Raw genomic sequence first — 23,472 nt, 5'->3', positions numbered from 1 at the left:
AATCCTTTTTGGATAAAAATCCTAGCACAACAAAAATTTTCTTTATTGCACAAAACTCAACCTTTCTCTTATAGAATAATGAATCTTATACTTTACTAGCATTATTTTCACATGTACAACATTATGTTTAGTAGATGAGCGAGAGTGGGAGTTCAAGGGTTTCTTCTGCAGATGGAGATGATGCAAGGGATTAAGATGGCAATTGCAACACTCTTTTCTTTCACCCTATTCTTCCATGTGCCTTGGCTCTTGCAGGGCTTCCTTCCTAGTCAATGGTGGTGTCTTGATTTATCGACTGTGGATGGTGGTGGGGGGGACCTCGGTGCTACGGGATGTGCCTATCTTGCAACTTTTTCACTTCTGTGCCATGCTTTCTACGGTTTGTGGGTTTCTTCCTTTGTTTTCCACTACTCTGATTGGTGGGTTAGGAGGCTTGTGGTTTCTCTCCTTGGGTGGCAGTTTTTCTATTTGGTTGCTCCTGCCCTCTTTCCTCTCCCCCAGAGGGACGTGTTTCTATTCTGGGACTTGATTCTTCATGATGGTTGTTTATCTTGTGGAGATGCTCTTGGCTGAGGAATGGGGTGTTGGGAAAGGGTTGTTCTTGGTTGTAGCAAGGATATTTGGGATCTAGTTGGTTTTGCCTTAGATTCCAATGTTTCTATTGGCCTTTTGGTTTGTGCTTGGGGGGTTCTTCCTCCTTCTTGGTTTTGAGCTATGGGGCTATTGGGGACCTTATGCCCTATTATTGTTTCTTCCCTATCTTCCCTATTGCTCCTATTTCTATCACTCTTTTCTCAGCCATCTGGTTTATTTTCAATATTTCCTTTTGAGGTGGTCCTATCTCATATTGAGGTTAAGATGATGGGTATTGGAAATATATAGTTTTATATTAAGGTGGAGACGGTGGTTGTGATTCTTGTTGGCAGAAGTTGGAGGGAGGCCTTGGAGATTCTGACTCTTGTTTGGATTGGATCCAAGTGTGGGCTCATTGTTCTCTTCACCCCTTTGCTCCTTATTGAGGTGGTAGTGTTGGGGGACAATGTTTTCTCAGATTGAGGTGCTTCCTCTTCTATTTTAGAGGATCTTTCTCTTGAGGTAGGTGATTTTCTGGTTGTTGGATATTTGCTTTCAAGCTCTTTTATGTTTTCTCCTATAGGGGTGGAGAGTGTGGTGGTGTGTGCTTGTATGGATGCTATCTTGATTAGGCCTCTTTTTCAGCTCAAGGTGGTTAAGGGTACCACTTCAAAACCCTTTGATGTGGTTCTGGGAGCTATTTCAAAACCCAATTTTAAGGTTAGGGAAGCCTTTCAAAATCTCTTTGTTTCTAGTCAGCTTGTTTTATTCGCCTTGTCTTATCTTGTGTGGTTGGTAGCTGATAGTTTTCAAGGGCCCAGTTGAGATTGTGGTTGTTTTTGGTTATGGGATAGTCATGCTTTTTGCTGTCTGAAGTCTTTGTCTCAATTGAAGGGAGTCGGGAACATCCCTACTGTTTGGCTAAGGGTGCCTGCTAACCCTCATCATTTTCTCTTAATTTTGAGGCTATAGCCTAGTTGGTGTGGCCAACATGATTTGTATTGATTATATCTTAAGTGTATGGTTGGTTCTTTTTGTCTGTGGCAATGTTAGTGTTTGGCTGGCTTTTGTCAGCTCAACTGTGTTTGGGCTGCTGGTTTTCATGGTTTATTCTCTATGGTAGCGATGTATTGCGGGTTCCAGATCGTGGTAAAATTTGAAGTTTTTGGGTCCCTCCAAAACCTGTTGTAAGGGGTTTTGGGTCCCCTAAAAAATATTCTTTCACATGTTGAATACTTTATATAGGGGCATATACTTCTAAATTGTAAATTTTGGAGAGTAATTATGCTCATTAATATTCTATAGTAAAATATATTTTTTGAAATACTTGTAACTTTGTTCATGAAACAACAACATTCTTGTATACATCAACATTTTCTATTAGTCCACATTTTTTTACAAGTATTCCTATTGAAAAGATATATTGTATCCTAATATGCTATTCTTGGCTAGATAATTTCATTTTTATTATCATTGTCAATGCATGTAATTTTTATCCACATTACTTGTGCACATGCATGAATAGCTACGATGTACTAAGCATATGTTCTATATAATGCAACCATTACCTATCATTTTTTGTCATCCAACTTACTACTCCAAAAAATATTAAATACATATCTACAAGTTGATCTTCATCCTAATTAGAATTCATAATTTTTTTTATAAATTCATAAGTTTATTTTACACATTTCTCTCTTCATAACAAATTGCATAAGCTAATGCACCATATAAGTTTCTAATAACCTTATTTATATTATTCTAGTATTTTTTATCTTGTTTAGACATATATCTATTCACAACTACAATTTTATTTGCAATGTCAAGTCTACTTCAGTATGCTAACTATTATAATATAAGAAATTTCACACATTTTCTCAATGTTACTTTGTATATGAAGTTTGTATTGAGTCAAAAAGTTTTTATCAATAAGAAATAGAGTTTTCATAGCATTACTATCTTACAACCTAAATCTTTACAAAATTAGTTCTAACATATTTTTTCTTTAAATGAAACCACAATTTTTTATTTTCTCAATTAATTTTAGTAAGTATAATAAAAATAAAATTGCTGAGCGCCAAGATCTCTCACTTCGTTACACGTCTCTTTAGAAAATTTTATGATTATATATAAAGATAAATAAATTAAAGGGACAAAATATATTAGAATATTTTAAATGCCATTCGAAAATAGGAAGGAGGAATTATGTAATCGATTAGATATTAACAGTCCATCCTTGTTACCCTCCATGTGTCTATCAACAAGAGAAATGGCTACTTTTATTGAACAGTAAGGGATTTTGTAATTGTTACATTTCATTTTGTGTAGTCTTCGTACCCCGCGTTTTTAAATGATGGTTGCAGAGATTTCTGAAAATTAATCTCATCTTTACTTAACAGTATTCTCACGACCTCAGACATTCATGGCCTATGTCTGACAGAAGCTTGTATGCATTGAAGTGCAAGGTTTATCACCCTCAACAGCTCTTCTTTGTTATACCCTTCCATCTCCTTTTCGCTTTCTACCACCTCTAAAACCTTGTTATCCTTGTATAGGCTCCAAACCTGCAATAAGTTTTTTAAGCAAATGATTAAGATTTCTAAGGGAGAGAATAATGGGATTAAAGGATTAAAAGAATATTATTAGAATTTTAAAATACCCATTGAAGAAGATATTCCATATCAGGTGGTTGCTTCAAGTCAATGCTTTTTCTACCACTGACAATTTCAAGAACCACTACGCCAAAGCTATAGGTGTCAGATTTCTCTGTTAATTGCCCACGGTTACAGTATTCAGGAGCTGTGTATCCTCTGCAAAATCCAAAAATATGGTCTTACTATCTCTATTGAAGACTTTGAAATTAGAAAAACAGTAGATAAAGTAAGAGTTTCCTCACAGTGTTCCTGCAACTCTTGTGCTAACATGGGTTTTATCATTTGGAAGAAGTCTTGCCAGCCCAAAATCGCTATTTTTGCTTGAAAGTTGTCAAGTAATATATTGCTTGATCTAATATCACGATGGATGATACAGACATGGAACTCCTCATGGAGATAGGCCAGACCACGAGCAGTGCCCAGAATAATGTTGAACCTTTCCTTCCAACTCAAAAGTCTCTTATTTTTTCCTACATGTAGGACAATTAATCAGATATTTTTTTTCTAAATGTAGGACAATTAATCAGACTTTCAAAACCTATCATGTTTGTTTTAACAGATGAAAGAAAGAAAAGAGGATAGTTAAGGAATAGCAAACCAAATAATATTTTGTCAAGGCTGCTATTGGGCATGTACTCATAAATCAGGAGTATTTCTTGGCCTTTGTTTGCAACATCTGATCTGATTAGGATCTTTGACAATTACAGACAAATGCTTAACAATATTACACAAGTTAATTCAAAGCTTTAATCTGAGTGAATTAACATAATAATGCTTAAATGAACAAAGCATAATAAAGGTAATGAACTGAAAGAAAGAGAGTAGAAAGACAGAAGACAAAACACAATTGATAACGGAGTTCGTCCGCGGGTCAGACTACGTCTCCGAGTCCTGCTCCAATAGGGGGACCGATCCGATTAGCTCCAAAATCAATTACAAGTGTTACAAGATATTCCCTTCAAGCACAATGGCAACATTATTCTCCAATGTGTAGGAATAATCAACAAGCCTTCAAGTTCATAATCTCCTTCTCATCACCTGGATGATTTTTCAAAGGCCTAATACCCCCTTTTATACATAAAATTAGCCATAATTAGGCTAAAACCCTCAAACTATAAAATAATCCCCCTTGGGAAAATAATCCCGTAAATATCCCCTTTTCTATTTTATGGTTTTGATTTTATTCCATTATTAAGGGTTTGCTTTTAATAACTAACCTTATTTAAATAAAGTTATGCGGATTATGTTTGGATAAGTAGAATAGCCTCCAAAATTATCCCATGTGCTATTAATAGTGCAGTGGTCATCTTTGATTTTAGGTGACCGCTGGTTGGGAGTTCAACTACCATTGGCTCCAATGGTGGAGAGGTGTAGTTGGTTGCATGAGGTTATGGGTTCAAAACCCATAAATAGTTTTAAACGCCCTAACAGTACGATGACATCATGCTGACATCATCAAATCATACTTTTCCCTCCAAATTTCAAATTGTCATAACTTTTCCATACGGACTCTGTTTTTGATAAAATAAATGCCGTGGGAAAGCTCTTGACGAGCTCTTTAATTTGAAACCCATTGTTGATCACTTTTGGGATGATTATTTTTTTACCTTTTGAGAGTCTTTATACATGGTTTGACTAAAATTTGACCGGTCATAACTCGGACGTATGGACTCCTTTTCTGTCCATTCAAGTTGCATTGGATTTAGGATCTCAAGAACTTTACCATGATGCTGATTCTTGGAGCTTTGGAGATACTTCAATTTTTGGTGAAAATATCCCCTGGATCAAGCCTCCCCACTGGAGAGCTTTCGGACCTCCGAAAGTTTGATTACTTGGAAATTAAGTGAGGGTAAAGTTCCCTCACTTTACCAATTTCCATCCATCTTGCCTTTCTTGGATGCATCCCCTTTAGTCCCACTTGGAGGTATTCAATTGGTCCTCTTCGTGATGTTCTGACATTCTTGTCAAGGATAACATCTTCCGGCAACTCTGACATGTACTCTGGTGAGAGATCATCAACTGATGGAACCTGTATGTCAGTGTCTTCATCCAAGATCATTGGAGGTTCATACAACTTTAGATTCTCAACATTGACAACCGAGTAAATCTGCATGTATGGAGGAAGATTAAGGCGGAAGGCATTGGTACCGATCTTTTCCAAGATCTCAAAAGGACCATATTTGATTGGCTTCAACTTCCTTCCTTCACCTTGCATTCTTTCCTTGCTGATATGTAACCAAACACGGTCACCAACCTGAAAATGATGATCTATGCGATGCTTGTCATGGCGAGTCTTGTATTTTGCTTGGCTCTGCTCCAATTGTGCTTCTACTGCCTGATGGATTGCTTGGACCTTCTGGATGAACTTTAAAGCCCTTTCTGCATCATGGTGTCCATCTATAACATTGTCCTTTCCAAAAGCAAAGTCCATTGGTGTCTTTGGCAAATAGCCGAAGCAAGTCTCAAAAAGAGACCTCTTTGTAGAAGAATGTGCTGCATGGTTGTAAGCATGTTGCACATAATGAAGATTCTCATCCCACAACTTAGGATGCTTTCTACAGTAACCTCTAAGCAGATGAACAACTGTCCTATTGACTACCTCTGTCTGTTCGTCAGTCTGCAGATGGAAGGTTGTACTCTTCTTTAACTTGGTGTCCATGAGTCCCCACAAAGATGTCCAAAATTCCCCTAAGAATCGAGAATCTCAATCCGATACAATAGAAGTAGGTAACCCAAAATGAACCCATACAAATTGGAAGTACATATGAGCTGTTAGTTCAGCAGTGACCTGTTTCTTACAAGGCATTAGAATACACATTTTGCTGAATCGATCAACAACAACATACAAATAATCATGTCCCTTCCTAGACATAGGTAAACCTCCCACAAAGTCCATAGACACACTTTCCCATGGATGGGATGGTACAAGTAATGGTGTGTACAAACCCAATTTCCTGTTACTTGGTTTACTGGTTGCACACATTACACATCCCTTTATATACTTTGTAACAGTTTCTTGCATACGAGGCCAGTAACAATACTTCTGTAATTGAACCAATGTTTTACTTACCTCGAAATGCCCTGCAATCAAAGAGGTATGTTCTTCTCGAATCACCTGTGCCTGCTCATCTTTAGGAATACACAATTTACCCAAGTGGTACAACAAGTTATCCTGCACATAGTAATCTTTTTCTTCTACATGTTTACCCTAGATTAGAGCTGCATATATGTCCTTAAAGTTCTCATCATTAGCATATTGTTCCTAAAAACTTTCACAAAGCATGGAACTATTTTTAAGGATTATCAAAGCATTCTTAACTGGAGGCCTAGAGAGAATATTTGCTACTTTATTATGGGCACCCTTCTTATACTTAATGACCAAATGAAATTGTTGAAGAAAACCCATCCACCTAAAATGCCTACTTTTTTGTAGTTTAGACTGTGAGTGCAAATACTGAAGTGGCTGATGATCAGTGTGGATTACAGTTTCTTTGCCCATTAAGTAGTGTTTCCATTTCTTAACACTCTGAACTAAAGCATAAAGTTCCTTATCATAAGTGGGATAGTTACTTACTACTCCCGAAAAAGTTTCAGAGTGGTAGCAGACTGGTTTACCTCCTTGCATGAGTACAGCTCCCATGGCAAACCCACTAGCATCTATCTCAATCTCAAATGGTTGATGTAAATCTAGTAAAGCCAGAACTGTTGCGGTGCTCAACTTTTCCTTCAAAGTGTCAAAAGCCTTCTGTTGTGGACCTCCCCACTAAAAAGTTGCCTTTGTACTGGTCAATGTGTGCAATGATGAAGCAATAAAAGAGAAGTTTGTAATGAACTTCCTCCAGTACTGAACTGCACCTAAAAAACTCCTGACTTCTGTGACTGTACTTGGCTTAGGCCATTTTACAATACAATCGACCTTTGCAGGGTCTACTTTTAGTTGACCATTCCCTACGACATAGCCTAGGTACACTAAGGATGTCTTAGCGAACTCGCATTTAGACATCTTTACAAAAAGTTTTTCTTTCCTTAATACATCAAGGATTTTTTTAACATGAATTACATGATCTTCCCAAGACTTGCTGAATACAAGAATATCATCTAGGTAGACTATGACAAAATCATCAATAAAAGGACGAAAGACATCATTCATGACTCTCATGAATGTAGCTGGTGCATTACAAAGCCCGAAGGGCATAACCAACCACTCAAACAGTCCTTGTTTAGTCTTAAAAGCAGTTTTCCAAATATAATTTTCTGCAGTTTGAATTTGATGATATCCACTACGCAGGTCTAGCTTAGTGAAATAGATAGCATGTTTCAACTGATCAAGTAAATCATCAATTCTAGGAAGAGGATACCTGTTCTTTACCATTATCTTGTTCAGAGCCCTGTAGTCGATGCACATTCTCCAAGTCCCATCTTTCTTTGGAACCAACACAATAGGAGAACCGCAAGGAGATGTACTAGGACGAATAACTCCTTTCTCAACCAACTCTTGAACCTGCTTTTTGATATCTTCATTTTGCAAGACTGATAACCGGTACATGCCAATGTTTGGAAGTGGCACATCCTGCTGCAACTGGATCTCATGTTGTATCTCTCTCTTAGGAGGCAATCCTTTTGGTTCCTGAAACAAGTCATCGTAAGCGGAAACAACTTTGACCATTTCAGCCTTATGTTTAGGATCACATCCTTTAAATGCCTCAGATGTTTCTTCCTCTTTGGCTTTTACAAGCATTAATACAAAGTTCTTACTAGAGTTGACTAACCTTTTCATCTGACCCGCATTAACTAGTGCAAGATTAGTCTTTACCTTATGTGCCCGTACAATGTATTCAACCTTATCTTTAAAAAGATGGTATTTGTTCTCCCCTCTATAGAAGATAGCCTGTCGATCATACAAATAGGGACTCCCAAGTACAAGACCACAAATATCTAAAGGGACTACATCAGCTTCTACCTCATCTACAAAGTTTGCAGTGATAGCAAATCTTATCTTACATTGTTTAGTTACTTGCAATCGTGCATCATTGCAAACCCATCCCAGAGGGTATGGTTTCGGATGAGGTGTTGTAGTCAAGTTAAGCTTTTTAACAATTTCTTCAGATATCAAGTTAACTTGAGAACCCGTATCAAATAATGTATCAACTTTAGTATGTTTGATAACAACCCGAATATGAAATAATTCATTCCTTTGCTTATCATTCTTAGGAGTAGAATCTTTACTTGTACTTGCACTTATATTAGAAGAACTTGTAGCTGATGAGAGAGATCTACCTTTTTCTTTACCTTGGATTCCAGCAGCAACGATCTTTGTCTCATCTCCAGAGTCAGATCTAAGATCCTGTTGAACTATAGCAACAGTCTTTTGTTTGTCTTTTTTTCCACCATATCTCTTTGGCCTCTTTTCAGGGTGCAGCTTCCAGCACCTAGAATCATCATGCCCTTCTTTCTTGCAATGTGAGCATGTGGGTTTTTCACCCTCTTTCTTCATTGTAGCTATCTTTTTCCCCTTCCCTTTGTTTTGGGATTTGTTCTCAGACTTAGATGGCTTCTTATCAGACTTATCAATAAAAGAACCCTTACCTCTTGACTCTAGGTGTGTGGCTTGGACACAGACTTCATCAAAGTTACTAGGATTCAAGACTAAAATTGAATGTCTCAGATAAGAGTGAAGACCACCTATGTACTTAAGCAACGTGTCCTGAGTATACAATGCAACATTTAATGCAATAGCCTTCTTTCTAAATTCATGGGTGTAATCCTGGACAGACTGACCTTTCCCTTGCCTAAAAAGTTGCCAGCTCATCATTAGCTATTGCATATGGCCTAGGGGATAGAATTGCTTCTTGAGAGCATTAACAAAGTCTGACCAAGTTAAGTTGATTTTACCATGTTGTGAGGACCCATCCCGAATTCTACTCTCCCACCAGGTTAGAGCTGTACCTCCTAACTGAAGAGTAGCTAACTGGATCCTATCAGCATCATCTAAGAGGTTTTGGACTCTACAATAGACTTCAACCTGTTGAATCCAATCATCTAATTTTTCAGCATTTAATTCCCCACAATACTTTGGTAGATCAAATTTTACATCCAATTTAATCTTAGGCTTATGTGAACTGTTGAAAAGAGAAGAAGACTCAGAATGAGTAGAAGAGGGAGAAGATGGGGAAGAAGGAGAAGAAGGAGATGGGGGTGTTTTTGGAGGCTCAGGGTCACCTCCTGGTCTTTTTCCTTTGTTCTCACGAGCTGCACGTCTTCGCTTCTTGTCCTCTCTCTCCTGTACTAAAACTTGTACAATGGTTTCCAAATTCTGAAGAGTCTTCTGAATACTCTTATCTTCGGAACCTTCTTCACCACCTTTTCCTTCCATCTATGATGGTGGATTAGTTCTTCATTTTCCGATCTCGGGATTATATTCTTCAAGTTTGCCTTCGCCTCGTTGAATCCTGGATCTTGTTAGCATTCAATTCTGCAATACTAGTCAAACAAAGCTCTGATACCAAACTTGATCTGATTAGGATCTATGACAATTACAGACAAATGCTTAACAATATTACACAAGTTAATTCAAAGCTTTAATCTGAGCGAATTAACATAATAATGCTTAAATGAACAAAGCATAATAAAGGTAATGAACTGAAAGAAAGAGAGTAGAAAGACAGAAGACAAAACACAATTGATAACGGAGTTCGTCCGTGGATCGGACTACGTCTCCGGGTCCTGCTCCAATAGGGGGACCGATCCGATTAGCTCCAAAATCAATTACAAGTGTTACAAGATATTCCCTTCAAGCACAATGGCAACATTATTCTCCAATGTGCAGGAATAATCAACAAGCCTTCAAGTTCATAATCTCCTTCTCATCACCTGGATGATTTTTCAAAGGCCTAATACCCCCTTTTATACATAAAATTAGCCATAATTAGGCTAAAACCCTCAAACTATAAAATAATCCCCCTTGGGAAAATAATCCCGTAAATATCCCCTTTTCTATTTTATGGTTTTGATTTTATTCCATTATTAAGAGTTTTCTTTTAATAACTAACCTTATTTAAATAAAGTTATGCGGATTATGTTTGGATAAGTAGAATAGCCTCCAAAATTATCCCATGTGCTATTAATAGCGCAGTGGTTATCTTTGATTTTAGGTGACCGTTGGTTGGGAGTTCAGCTCCCATTGGCTCCAATGGTGGAGAGGTGTAGTTGGTTGCATGAGGTTATGGGTTCAAAACCCATAAATAGTTTTAAACGCCCTAACAGTATGATGACATCATGCTGACATCATCAAATCATACTTTTCCCTCCAAATTTCAAATTGTCATAACTTTTCCATACGGACTCCGTTTTTGATAAAATAAACGCCGTGGGAAAGCTCTTGACGAGCTCTTTAATTTGAAACCCATTGTTGATCACTTTTGGGATGATTATTTTTTTATTTTTTTACCTTTTGAAAGTCTTTATACATGGTTTGACTAAACTTTGACCGGTCATAACTCGGACGTATGGACTCCTTTTTTGTCCATTCAAGTTGCATTGGATTTAGGATCTCAAGAACTTTACCATGATGCTGATTCTTGGAGCTTTGGAGATACTTCAATTTTTGGTGAAAATATCCTCTGGATCAACATCCAAGTAAACGCACAAGATTTCTGTGATGAACATTAGAAATGACTTTCACTTCTCTTTCGAGTTCAGAAATTGGGTGGACCGAGCGACCTAATGTCAGCTTCTTTACTGCCACAAATTTGTCATTTTTCAACGTACCCTGCAAATATCAAGCAACCCATTATATGAATACATCAACGCAGAAGCCTAATATGGACAGCTAATAAATGATAATTTACCTTAAATACTTCACCAAACCCTCCTTCTCCAAGTTTATTTGCTTCATCAAAATTTTTAGTTGCCTTTGCAGTACCTTGAAATTAATATCCTCTGGCCCACGGAGTTCCGTTTCTACTTCAACATCCGCTGTTCCAAATATTTGTTATATTAGTAAGTTAATGAAGATCGAATTGACTTGCAAGACATTGCTTCATTATCTATAATACATCAAATTTAGCCTTTAAGAGTTCACATTTTATCTGGCTCGCCCACATTATCTGCTTCCCAAAGACGAGACAAGTTAGAAGGCCAAGTAGGAATATCCCTCCCACATCACCAATTATTATCGACTTTCGAAAACTTACCTTCTTCACTGAAAAGCAAAACGGATAATATCTCAACTGTCAATAAATCATTGTAAACAGGAGTAACTGTCTGACAAATAATTTAAAGAAAAGTGATTCATGAGGTGATTTTATGAAACTGCATTTCTGAAATTGTAAACTCAATCTTGCTTCTATGGAAAAGTGTCAAAAGCGTTAACAAAATTGCAAGCTCTTCAATTGATGACAATAACGTGTCAATTCTGTAGTCGCATTGTTTGGAAAAGGTCGAAGTAATCACAGTCATTTAATACAAAATCGACAATGGAAAACGCATGATTAACACGCTTGTTAGTCAATCCATACTGTCATTTTAGAACCAGAATAGACACGTCCCATAGAAAAATGGGTTTGGAATCGTATCGCAAGTAGCAGCCAGCGTCAATAGCCCGTCCCTCGGAGCTAGGAAAACACTTATTTATGTTGGTTTGAGCAATTCTCAGGCAAGTTTTATAGAAATCCTTTTCGAGAGATCGCAGACAGGAGGCAAGTCCGTAGATAGTCGTATTAGACGGGCTTTTTCTCGTCTGGGCAGCAAATAATCCTTTATTCCTGGAGTTGCAGTGCACAGATCGCTTATCAAACTTTGACCAATTGCCGAAATTAAATTGGAGGTGGGTGCATTGGTATCACCGCACACCTTTTTATTTCCCGTGTCGGCGTACTTAGTGTAAAAATTAGAGTTCTCCAAACGCAGATAACAGCCGTCGTAGGTTGCCCTGCCGCCACAATATTTATCATTGAAACAGTTGCGAACTTGTTTTTCTGCAGCCTTTATGCAGTCAACGCAATCAGCAGAAGACTTATCCTTTCTGCACTGCGCCAGAACGTATATTGAATCTGTGAGATCTGTTCCTTCCACCACATTTTTTGTAGCAACTCCAGATGGAACGACATCTTCCACTACGGCTGCCAGAGCCGCGTTCATATTTTTTTCAGAGACTGTGGCGTTGTTGCTGGGTCTGGTGCTGCATCCGAAGGCTAAAAGTCTGGCCTCAGGATCTGGTCTAATAGGAACCATTATTAACATGGGAAATAAAATAATCAGCTTTACAGTATTCTCTACTTGCCACGTTCTTCCAGCCATGGCTCTGGATTTTTCCTTTGATATTAGTGAGACACTTTAAAGTGCTAGAATTCCTGAATTGTTTTGGGAACGATCTATTTTTGCCAACATTACAGATAGATCATTTATTGCATTTAAAGTCAACGGAATGCAACTAAGGCCAAAAACCCAATACATTATTACAGTTAAATATTTTGAAAGAGCAACTAAAAGTGAAGATTAAAAAATCTTCAATTTCCTACAAATGATGGCATCCTTTATTATACTCGAAACTTTGACTACAATCCACCATAAAATTTAGAAAGTCTGGATTCCAACAAAGCGAACAAATTATTTTGAAGCATTTTCTGCTTGTCTTACCATGTTAAAATAGTATTTAAAGTTTACCAATGGAAGGGCGATAAGGCATCACTAACAATTTTATCCATAGCCTGGGCAGTTGTATAGATCATTCTGCATTCGCCCATTGATATTGGAGGTAAACTCAAAATAACAGCGGGAAGATGGTATATAGCTCTTTGAAGCCCACCAAATCTATAACATTACTTCTAATGTTAGACATATATTTAGGGTTAGGATTATAATTATAGCTGTATTTCTGTATTATAGATTTAGGATTATGGTTATTATTAAAATTAAGATTAGAATTATAATTATTATTAAAGTTATAGTTAAAGTTATATTTAAGATTAGATTAAAAATTGGGGTTCAAGATTATAACTAGAGTTACAGTTAGGGGTAGAATTAAAATTAAGATTAGAGTTAAAGTTAAATAGAAATAGTTCTTCAAATCAAATCTAGATAAATAGTAAATACATATTATTTCAAAAGCTGTCATTCTTACAAAAAAAATATTTATTTCAGATTTATTTTATTTTACTTCTAAAAAAATATTAAGAGATATAATTTAATATATTGAAGAGTTATTATACATTGAACACACTCAACTTCAATTGTACTAATCAAAACTATAATCTTCATTCCCTACTAAAATTGGAATAGATTAATCTTACAAGTGTTTATTAATCTCAAACTAGAATTAACCTACTTCTAAGTTCCTATCTCATACCAGTTCATCTATCAACTAAATAACACACTCTCCTTACTTGCATCCACAACAAATATTTTTTATTACAAATAATACTAAGGCAAGTTCACAGCAAACCAAAAAAATCTAAACGTCTCATGAATTTTAAAATGAAGTGCACCAGAGAGAGAAAAGAATGCTCTATTAAAATTTATTATATATGCCTGTTGTCATCAAATCACATTGTTTTATTTAGATTTCCTTGAGTTAAGTAACTCTTTTAACCCGGAGCTATGAACCTTGATGGCAAGAACAACAACACAACAACTTAACCATCACAACATGCCACTATTGGCAGATCTAAAAGTGATATTTAATAATATTATTGTAAAACTATTATAATAATTTTTCGCAAAAAAAAAAACATTGTTGTTGGGGCAGGGCTTCATTTGTAGACTAAAAGTATGGCGTCTATAAATGCTCTAACAATAAATAAACCTTACAATTTGGTCCACGGGCTAGGTAGTTCCACAGACCATTCTGCATTCTCCCATTGATATTGGAAGTAAACTCAAAATAACAACGCTGAAGATGCTATTTAGCTCAATGAAGGCCACCAAATCGTACAAACTACGATTAAAATAATGGTTAACATTAGTTCTAATGTTAAGACTTATAATTACTTGGTTAAGATTACAATTATTATTTTTTAATTATATACTTAGGATTATGGTTATAATTAAAAGTAAGATTAGAATGAGAATTATGATTAGGGCTATAGTAAAATATATATTCAAGATTAGAATTAAAATTAAAGTTATGATATTGATATCAGGATTCAACTGGGTCATTTTTGAGAGAAATTCACTGACTCATGTTTCATGAGTAGTGGTTCACAAGAACCTATCTCTAATGAGAATGAATGGTTCACTTAACACTCATTGTATCTAGGTGATGCTCACAAAGGTGAAGCATTGGACCTTCCCTATATATGTGTGTGTGTGTGTACACACACACACACACACACATACAGGTTATTTTCTATTGAATGTACTCAATTTCAATTGTTGTAATCACAATTTCATTTTGTCCAAAGCAAACTTGGGGTCAAAGTCAAACCTATAAACTATAATCTTCACTCTAGGTAGATTAAACTTACAAGAATCTATTGATCTCAAAGTAGAACTAACCTACTTCTAAGTTACTGTCATGTCAACTCATCTACCAACTTGATAACACACCCTCCATACTTGGCTGAACAACACAAAAAATTTTATTGTTAAAATTAGGCTCAAAGGGAGACCTATAAACTATAATCTTCACTCCCCTATGTAAAATAAAAATTGCACCTTGTATAATTCAACGCAACAAATTGCACCTTCCTCCCCATCATCAGAGATTGTGTAACACTACCTTTGTCCTTTTGTCCACCTGGATCACTTTGTCATCATCAAATAGGAATCTTACCAACTCTGTCAACCTGTCATCCTTGGGACTCTAGCATGGTGCAAAGACATCCACGTGGTGCGCTAGTGTCCCGTGTATCTAATAGTTTGTAGGTGGCCATTTGAGCGTTATGCATGCACACAGAAGGAATAGTAACGCCTTTGCATGTGCCCACCGACGTCAGTTTCTCTTTCATAGCCTATATTATTTCTCCCGTTGGAAGGCATTTTGAGGATCTTTTGTCATTTTTGGATTAATTCTTGCAGGTTGAATATTTTGGCGATCTCATTGGGGTATATTGATAGGTTTTCACAACACCACCATTGTTGCATTCTCTTGAACAAATCACAGTGTCATCTTCACAAGTATTGGAACGAGATTTCACTTACCTTTCCTAATTCATTTGTGTATTCATATTCTTTTTCTCTAATCTATCTATCATTATAATTATATCTCTTTCATCTTTATCATTTTATTTTCCCCATTGCTACTATCTGGGTTGTCCATGGAGGTGGAAACACCAAAGCGGGGGTCCGACTGAGGAAGACTCCAAAACACAACCCCTAACATTTTCTTTCTCGTTTGTGTGCACGTCCATAATTGTAGGAAAGTTATCATCTTGCGAGAGGCTTTAATCGTGGACCGATTGTAAGTTTTCCCTCACTTATTTTACTTAGTTTTAACATTTTCATTTTGTGTTGGTAGCTTAGCTTATCGGTATCCATGTTTATTTAATATTATAATCACATATGTTGCTCTTGTATGGATTTTGTACTCTATCTGTATAGGACGATAAAACATTGTATTAGTGTCCTGGTTTTATGTGCTTGTCCTAAAGACATACATTAAGCAGAGTTGTTCGACAACTCTATTTGTGGTTTGATAGTTTATTTTTGCATTTGTATCCATTGGCTCACCTTTAGTGCCAGTTTATATCAGGTAGCGAATGGTGGGTTATCTTCTTGAGGTTCATTACCTTGAGGGTAACAAATCTCCTCCTCTACATTTTGGTGAACTCGACGTGAAACAAATTTTATTTTTTCATTGTATATTTATCATTTAGACCATTGCATACATCTAACTAAAATCTAACTTAACAAAAAAAAAAGAATCCTTTGCATCTTTGCTTTAGCATTTGGACTTGTTTCTTCATCTTTATTAAACTTTATTAGAAGAAAAAACCATTCGTGTCCCTATAGTGTGGTCTCAGCATCGCAAGACTTGTCTATGAGCTTTACGACCTAGACTATCATAATAATTGTAGTCAGGAGGACATCCAGATGGAGTTTCCCTCTTGATCGTTACAACCCTCCACTACTCAACGCGATGATCTAAAAGCCTCATCCTAACTCATGTGTCCCTTTCCCCTCTTATACCCCCTAGATACCTTTCATGGGAGGCTCGTCAGCTACTAGTTCTTACAACAACTTCCTGACGAACTCTCTACCACATTCTCCTCCTCTGGTTGTTGATCATGATTCCACTATCACTATTGACTTTGACCGGATTCAATCTCTAGAGGAGAACCTAAGAGATTTCAAAGGGTTCCTTAATTGAGAGAATGTCCTCCCTCAAGCTGGAATGTATATAATACCTTGAGAGATATGCTCATCTTGGACAGAAAAGGTCTAGAGATGTTGAGGGAATTATCTATGATCATTAAAAGCCACATTCCCTTGGCATATGCACCCCCCTCAGGATAGCTAGTTTGACACCTCTAGTTCTCAGATCGACATTGACATACTAAGGTTGAACAAGCATATGGTGGATTCTAATATTCCTAGCATCAATGCCTCTACCACTCCCTTAGGGTATATGGGTATGTCAAGTAGTTTGACCTCTGCCTCTGCTGTAACTTATATCTCTACGGTCAGCACTAGTACTACCTCTGTTAGTGGGGGTGGTGGCATTGGTTCTCTTGGAGGTGCTCATGGAGGTGGTGGTGTATTTGGCCCACCTCCACCTCCTTTTCCTACTAATCCTGTCTTGAAGACTATCTTACAGAACATGGGGCAGTTGCAGTTGCAGCTCAAAAACCCAGCCTCCACTTTTGGTCAATATGCTTGCATATTATAGAATAAGTCCCCTCGACATCACTATCATGAACACCATCCTTCCTCCTGTGGCTAAATCATTGACATTTGATAGTTTCAATGGTTATGGGGACCCTAATGTGCACATTGATTCTTTCATGACCATATATAGTGATTACCACAACTTGGATTTTGTGCTACTCAAACTATTCTCACGATTCCTTAAGTTAACCACGTTAGAGTGGTATAGCTCCTTTCCAGATCATTCCATTTGTACCTTTGACCAACACATGGATCTATTTCTTAGACGGTTTTAGGCTAACATTGGCAGTAGGGTCACTATCACTCACCTTGTTCACTATATGTAAAAACCCAATGAAAAGGTTACAAATTTTATCTCGAGGTATCAGTCAATCTCTACTAGGATCCCCTTTTCCTTGTTAGATAGAGATCTATAGAGGATTGTCATCACCAATCTACAGTCGGTATTGATGGAGAAGCTATCCCTTAATCGGTACCAAAAATTTGCTAATATGTGTTCTGCACTCACGGACGACTATCACACCATGTCATAGTTCAGAGATTCTACTTCGAACCTTCACAATGAGTCTTTTGCAGGAACGTCCACGGAAGGGTCTATATTTTTCACTAGGGATCACAACAGAATACATTTTTCACTAAATTGAATGACTCCTACCTAAGCATAATGCAGTGATTAATAAAAGATAATCTGATTACCCTTCCTAAGGTTCGATTGCTTCTCAATAAAAGACCCTACTTGCATTGGTATGACGGATCAAAATTTTATCACTACCATCGTGTGCCTGGTCATGACACTGAGTGATGTTATCGAATATTTTCCAAGACCATATTGACGGTGGTGCGATTAAAGTTGATATGCAAAAACATTAGTTGAACAAATTTGTTGATAAAACTAACAGGGACTTGTAGATCTACACCAATGTGTTCGCATGAAATTCAATAAATTTAATTTCTGCATCAAATCCTTCTTCGGATGATGGTCCATTTGTGAACATGGTCACCGTTACTCCTCTTTTTGTATACACCCCCTAGCAAGAAGGGGAACGTGTCTAACATAGTGCTATCAAATTCACCCCTCTGGGTGCTCTATATTATGGAGAGCTTTCTCCTTTGCACATCCCTACGAAGTTGAACCATCAAACTATCACAAGTGTGATGATTGACCCATTCTGCAAAGTTGATGTTATCACAAAGGAGACTCTACTCATGAATGGTTAGCATAGGCCTACATATGATGAATGTCAAGAAACTCTGAGGATGAATGATGTTTTTTATATACCTTCTTTGGGTAGCATTACCTTGATGCTCCTTGTGGGACCCAAGGTTGTGTCCTCTATATTTATGATCATCCCTAAATCGGATCTATTTTGAGTTAAACTAGGAATTCCCCGATTGGTTGGTATGGATGCGGTCCCTTGACTATCATAAATGTCTTAAGTTTCCTCATGAGGTTTTGGTTCATGTCATCCAAGATACTAGATATCAACCCTTGGCCTACTCCAATGGGGTCCATTCTTCCCCGTGGTGAATTGATGTACCATGCATATTATCAATACAAGACAAGGGAGTTGGCCCCTAAATCATCTTATCCTAGTTATTCATTACCTCTTCCTGCATCGCCCTCTGCTCTGTCTATTCTCATGTTGGAGTGGGTGGTTCCCCATGTTCCCTCATCATAGAGGGATGAGGCTAAGCATGTTCCTCTAAACAAACCATCTCATCGGACTAAGACTACATAGCCTCAGGTGGTGTCCTCTATGCCTGCGACTGCACCCAGTGCAGACAAAGAAATGGTGTCTGCGCTATCAAAGTCTGTGGCCCGCCCTCCCTTCGAGCTCCCAATCATGGCTGATATTGCTTAACCCTCTCACTATGAGAAAGAGAGGCTTTCTTCTCGCATTCACTCATCACTTCTTGTTCCCATTTCACAGCCCGAGTTGGCACCCTCTATTCCTCCCGTTGCTGCCTACATGAAGCAGAGTAGAGAACTAGTTGTTGTGAGGGTAAAAGCACAAAATTGTGTCAAGTTTCAGGCTAACTTATCAGCCCAAGTGAATTTTAGTAATTCTAACTAAAAATTAATTTTAGTCAAACATATGGTCTATATAGATTCATTATAGGTAATTTATATATGGGCCAAAAAAATTCCAATTGGAAGTGTCTACTAATTGCATATTTTATACTACTTTTGGTCTAATTACAAAAAATAATAAAACTCGATGTTTCAACAACTCCTACTCTTATAAATAATAGTTTTTTTGAAATGGGAAAATACCCTTTTATAGATCTATAAGTTATTTTTCCAAAATATATATCTTTTAATATTTTAATTAGTTTTAAATCTTTATATTTTATTTTTATTGAAAGTAGGTCATCAACACTAAAATATAAGGTTGACTATCTTGTCAAGGAAAAATACTAAAATTTATTAAAAAAATTCAAAAAAAAAATGATGCAGTAGAGAAAAGAAGCTATGTCAAGTTGATATAATTCTTTTCTAATTTAGATAAATAATTAAGAAGAAAGGTGGTGGGAATCAAAAAGAGTTATATTTCAGCACACAACTTTTCAAATTTATTGAAAAATATATATTTATAAAAAATAGTAAAAAATATATCGATGCACTAAAATTTCAAGTTATCAGTATACAAAAAAAAATTCAAGAAAAAAAGGTAAAATTTACTAAATAAAGTGTGGTGGCTTGTGTAACTTCAATTTCAACATTTTTTCAACAACTAAATTATAGTATTTATGATGCAGAGGGATCCCCTACTCTAGACCTCTAAAAGGTTCGGTCACTCAAGGTGACACTCCAGAGGATCCTTCTACATGCTAGGTGTTACAAACTCCCCATTCCAACTCCTATTGATCATGATTGATCATCTCATCAATTGTCTAAGACTTCCCTCTCAAGGTTTGATAACCTACTCACTCCTTTGGACCCTAATCAATACCCTAACACCAAGGTATAACCTTCCCACATTGTATTAGAAATTCCTACAATCCACTAGACTCCAAACTAGGTTCACAAGACAAAAATGTTTAACACTTTGATTAAATAAAACCAAAGTTACCTTCTTGTTGTCCTCTTAGATATACCTATACACATATGTATATAACTTTTGAATCGGATCAAAAACCCTCAATCGCTTTGGTGCGATTCTAAAGAACTTGATTTTGAACAACATATCCAAACTTTAAACCAATCCAATCGTTTAACTCCAAGATATGGCCCACGCATCACGCTGCATTTTTCTGTGATTGTCATTCTATCACACTATGATAGTATGCTACTATCTTTGGAAACCCACTGGTTTAAGCCCTTCCTTGGTCACTCCACTTTCTCCAACACCTTAGAAAGGTTTTAAACACACCAACCAACACTCCCCTAAGCCCTCCTGGCCATCACACACTTTGTCATATAAAACAAAGCCTTCTTCACTTGATTGTGATAGTCAAATTGCACCTGTGACAGTCCTAACAATCTGAAACCATCATGTAGCATTTACCAAACCCTTGCATGACACCCTAAACACACCATGGATAGGTAGTATACACCCTTCGCCTCATCTCTACCCAAAATGAGGATTGGTTAAGCATAAAAACAAAATATATCACATTTATGAAGCCACTGGTTACCCTAAGCCAGGGTTATGGTAGTTTTTAGTAAAATGCCAAGAACTTTGATAAAACACAATGAAAATGAATGCCACCACATCCAAAGTAAATTTAAGTCATTCCTCTATCACCTATAATCAAGAAAATTTCAATATATAAACATGAAATTCATCAAAACCAATGAGAGATCTGATTGTCTCGTTAAAATGGTAGAAAAGTGCAGCAAAATACAAGTTTTATTGATCAAAATTCAAAACTCATGTACACCGCCCATGTTTGCATCAGTTCTCACCCTTTTATAATGTATTTGGGCCTCCAAGACTGAAATCCACCTTATAACTACCCATAACTACCCTTTTTTGCAAAGTTGCAACAAAAGTTGCTCAAAAGTTGCTCAAAAGTTGTCAAGATTGACAATTTCATTTGTCAACTTGATACTTTGGAAACTAATCATCCTACCCAACCCAAATGGTCCTTAAATGAACTTTTTAAACATTATTACATGATTTTATTCCTCACAAACCTATTCTACCCTTCAAAACCCAATTTTAGCCCTTTCTAGGCCTAATTGCCAATTTTGACAATTTTACACTTTTTGACCTTTTCATTGCATTTATTGGCTCTAATGGCCATGATTACATTTTTTTAAGACCTTAAATACCTTTTTGAATTCATTACTCATTTATTCTCCATGAGGGCCTAACAGTGACTCTAGTGCACCTTGTCTTCATGGGTGCTCGATAGGTGGTCCTGCACCAATTTACTTTATAAAAAAATACATTCAAATAAATTTTTAAGTTTTTGTTAAAATTAAAAACATAAAATAGACATAAGAATATAAGTTTTATCAGTTTACATCATTTCAAAATTCAAAACATATATTTCACTTTCTATTGATTAAATTTAAAAAGTTGAATCAACATTGACCATATCCTTTATAAAAGTGTGACACAACTTTGTACTTTTACCCATGAATGTGGTGCCTATCTTGGATCCACCTCATTTTTCCCTGGATGGGCCTTCTCCTATTCCTAACAAAGTTTCAGAGATCTCTCCCATGGAGCATGATTCTTCTGAGTGCTCTCAAGTTTTCATTGGTGGCCCTCATCTTTGTCATAATCGGCATGTGTGTTAGCATAAGAACTATTGATGGGCCATGGCTCATGAATGTGAGGCTGCTCTACAACCTACTACTGCCTCTGTAGCACCCAATTATGTCACTTCAACTTCTATTTATTGTGTTCTCATGTTTCTGCATCATCTTCAGTTCTACTTTTAGTGCTTCGGGTCCTATCGATGAACCTCCCCCTAAGCGGGTTTAGGTCTTCATCATTCCTTCTTTGGAGTTGCTCGTCATCACCTCTCTACCAAACATACCTCCATTGTCTTAGCCTATTGACCTGTTGCATACTCAGGTGGTGTCTAGTGCCACTCTATATGCTCTCCATGTTTTGTAGGTGTTCTTGCATCAGAGTTTTCTTGGGGCCCTCCAACCTACTATGGTTGATCGGAGACCAGTTGCTCCTATTTAACCCAAATGCAAGTTTGAGTAGGGCCCTGTCCTAGAGTTTCAATGGTGAAAATCCTCACAGGTATGCTCTTCATCCATTCTCTTCCTATTTCAATGCTTGCTAGTTTTCCTATTTCTGTGTGTGTGGTTGAGAAGGCTCCACCTTCTTTTGATTTTGTCACTATCCCTCTTTCGGAGGCCGACAGTCCTATTCATGTTTCATCTTCTCCAAGTGAGTCACTTGATTCCTCTACATAGGGTTGCATGTTTAACTCCTTAGCGGACAACCCGACATTGTTCACGATCTTTTCATGCTCTTTGACCCTTACTTCCTCAGAGCTTCTGGACGTAGATGTTGTTGCTTCTTTGTCCCCTGCCCTTGCTACAAGTGAAGCACTTGGTTCCACTCTTGTCATTTTCCTACTTCAATCTCACCCTCCTTCTCCTTATGATCTTGATTATGAGGATGATGATCTCCTAAGGGGTGACCTATAGGATCTTTATCTTTTATCTCCATTTTTTTTTGTGTGTACATGATTGTGTTACTTAGTTCTTTCTTTATATGTTTGTTCCCTTGTGGAGGACCCAGGTCACTCCGTAGGTACTTGGATACAGGAGGTTGACTATATTTATCTGTTGTTCTCTCCTAGAAGACCCAAATTAATCAATAGGTACTCAAATACTAGAGATTTTCTATCGTATATCTTCTTCTATTTGTGTCTCTACTTATTTTATTCATCATATCTTGCATTTAGATATTCGGGAATGATACAAAGCATTGGGACATTTCTGGCCTTCTTCCATGTTGATCCAAGTTTTTATTTTATCTTTGTCTTCATGTGCTCTTCTTTAGATCTGAGAACTTTGGCACTATGATGTTATACCCATATCACAATTGTATTACATATTTGTTTTACTGCTATGGGTTCTTATGCCAAACTATCCAATCCCTTTGTCCTCTTGAATTCATCATTGATGTCATGGACATTTACGTGTCACCACCTAATGGTGGCATTGCACAAAAACATCTCGCCATGTTTATGTGCTAAAACTACTCTTGTCCTAAGAATAACATAGCTTTCATGTGTCATTCTAAGGGGGGGCCATCATACCTAGATTTTTGCATGATCTTCATTTTTTATTTAACCTCTTGCATTTATGTTTCTTATCATTCAATTTTTCATGTCTTCCTGGGTGGGGGATAAACCACTTGATCTTTTTTGCCTAGATGGGGGCCTGGTGCGGGAGCACCTAGGACTTCGGCAATTTAACTTTCACAATTTTGTCTTGTAC

General features: G+C 37.0%; 2 protein-coding genes across 2 annotated transcripts; both read right to left on the bottom strand.

The window, feature by feature from the left end:
- Positions 1–5,931: 5,931 nt before the first annotated feature.
- On the bottom strand, positions 5,932–9,600 carry LOC131859338 (uncharacterized). The gene is made up of 4 exons (XM_059212964.1): positions 9,158–9,600; positions 7,099–9,016; positions 6,712–6,990; positions 5,932–6,435 (listed from the first exon to the last, which is right to left on the bottom strand). The coding sequence occupies exons 1-4, from the start codon at positions 9,598–9,600 to the stop codon at positions 5,932–5,934; spliced, it is 3,144 nt and encodes a 1,047-aa protein (XP_059068947.1).
- Positions 9,601–10,851: 1,251 nt separating this feature from the next.
- On the bottom strand, positions 10,852–12,524 carry LOC131065161 (cysteine-rich receptor-like protein kinase 3). The gene is made up of 5 exons (XM_057999598.1): positions 11,919–12,524; positions 11,692–11,742; positions 11,420–11,489; positions 11,149–11,201; positions 10,852–10,995 (listed from the first exon to the last, which is right to left on the bottom strand). The coding sequence occupies exons 1-5, from the start codon at positions 12,522–12,524 to the stop codon at positions 10,852–10,854; spliced, it is 924 nt and encodes a 307-aa protein (XP_057855581.1).
- Between the last annotated feature and the right edge of the window lie 10,948 nt (positions 12,525–23,472).

Source organism: Cryptomeria japonica, chromosome 10 (genome assembly GCF_030272615.1).
Source record: "Cryptomeria japonica chromosome 10, Sugi_1.0, whole genome shotgun sequence".
NCBI lineage: Eukaryota > Viridiplantae > Streptophyta > Pinopsida > Cupressales > Cupressaceae > Cryptomeria > Cryptomeria japonica.
The sequence above is the reverse complement of the archived record's forward strand: the minus strand, read 5'-3'. Positions and strand labels throughout refer to the sequence as shown.

What these genes read in the sequence shown, in the direction of transcription:
- LOC131859338 (XM_059212964.1), bottom strand. Translation starts at nt 9,600, where the DNA reads ATGGAAGGAAAAGGTGGTGAAGAAGGTTCCGAAGATAAGAGTATTCAG. An exon ending in GGAGGTACAGCTCTAACCTG is followed by an intron (nt 9,017 to 9,157) that starts GTGGGAGAGTAG and finishes GCAACTTTTTAG; the next exon opens with GCAAGGGAAAGGTCAGTCTG. An exon ending in AGCCAAGTACAGTCACAGAA is followed by an intron (nt 6,991 to 7,098) that starts GTCAGGAGTTTT and finishes GCAACTTTTTAG; the next exon opens with TGGGGAGGTCCACAACAGAA.
- LOC131065161 (XM_057999598.1), bottom strand. Translation starts at nt 12,524, where the DNA reads ATGGCTGGAAGAACGTGGCAAGTAGAGAATACTGTAAAGCTGATTATT. An exon ending in CGTTTTCCATTGTCGATTTT is followed by an intron (nt 11,490 to 11,691) that starts GTATTAAATGAC and finishes ATTATTTGTCAG; the next exon opens with ACAGTTACTCCTGTTTACAA. An exon ending in TTTGCTTTTCAGTGAAGAAG is followed by an intron (nt 11,202 to 11,419) that starts GTAAGTTTTCGA and finishes TATTTGGAACAG; the next exon opens with CGGATGTTGAAGTAGAAACG.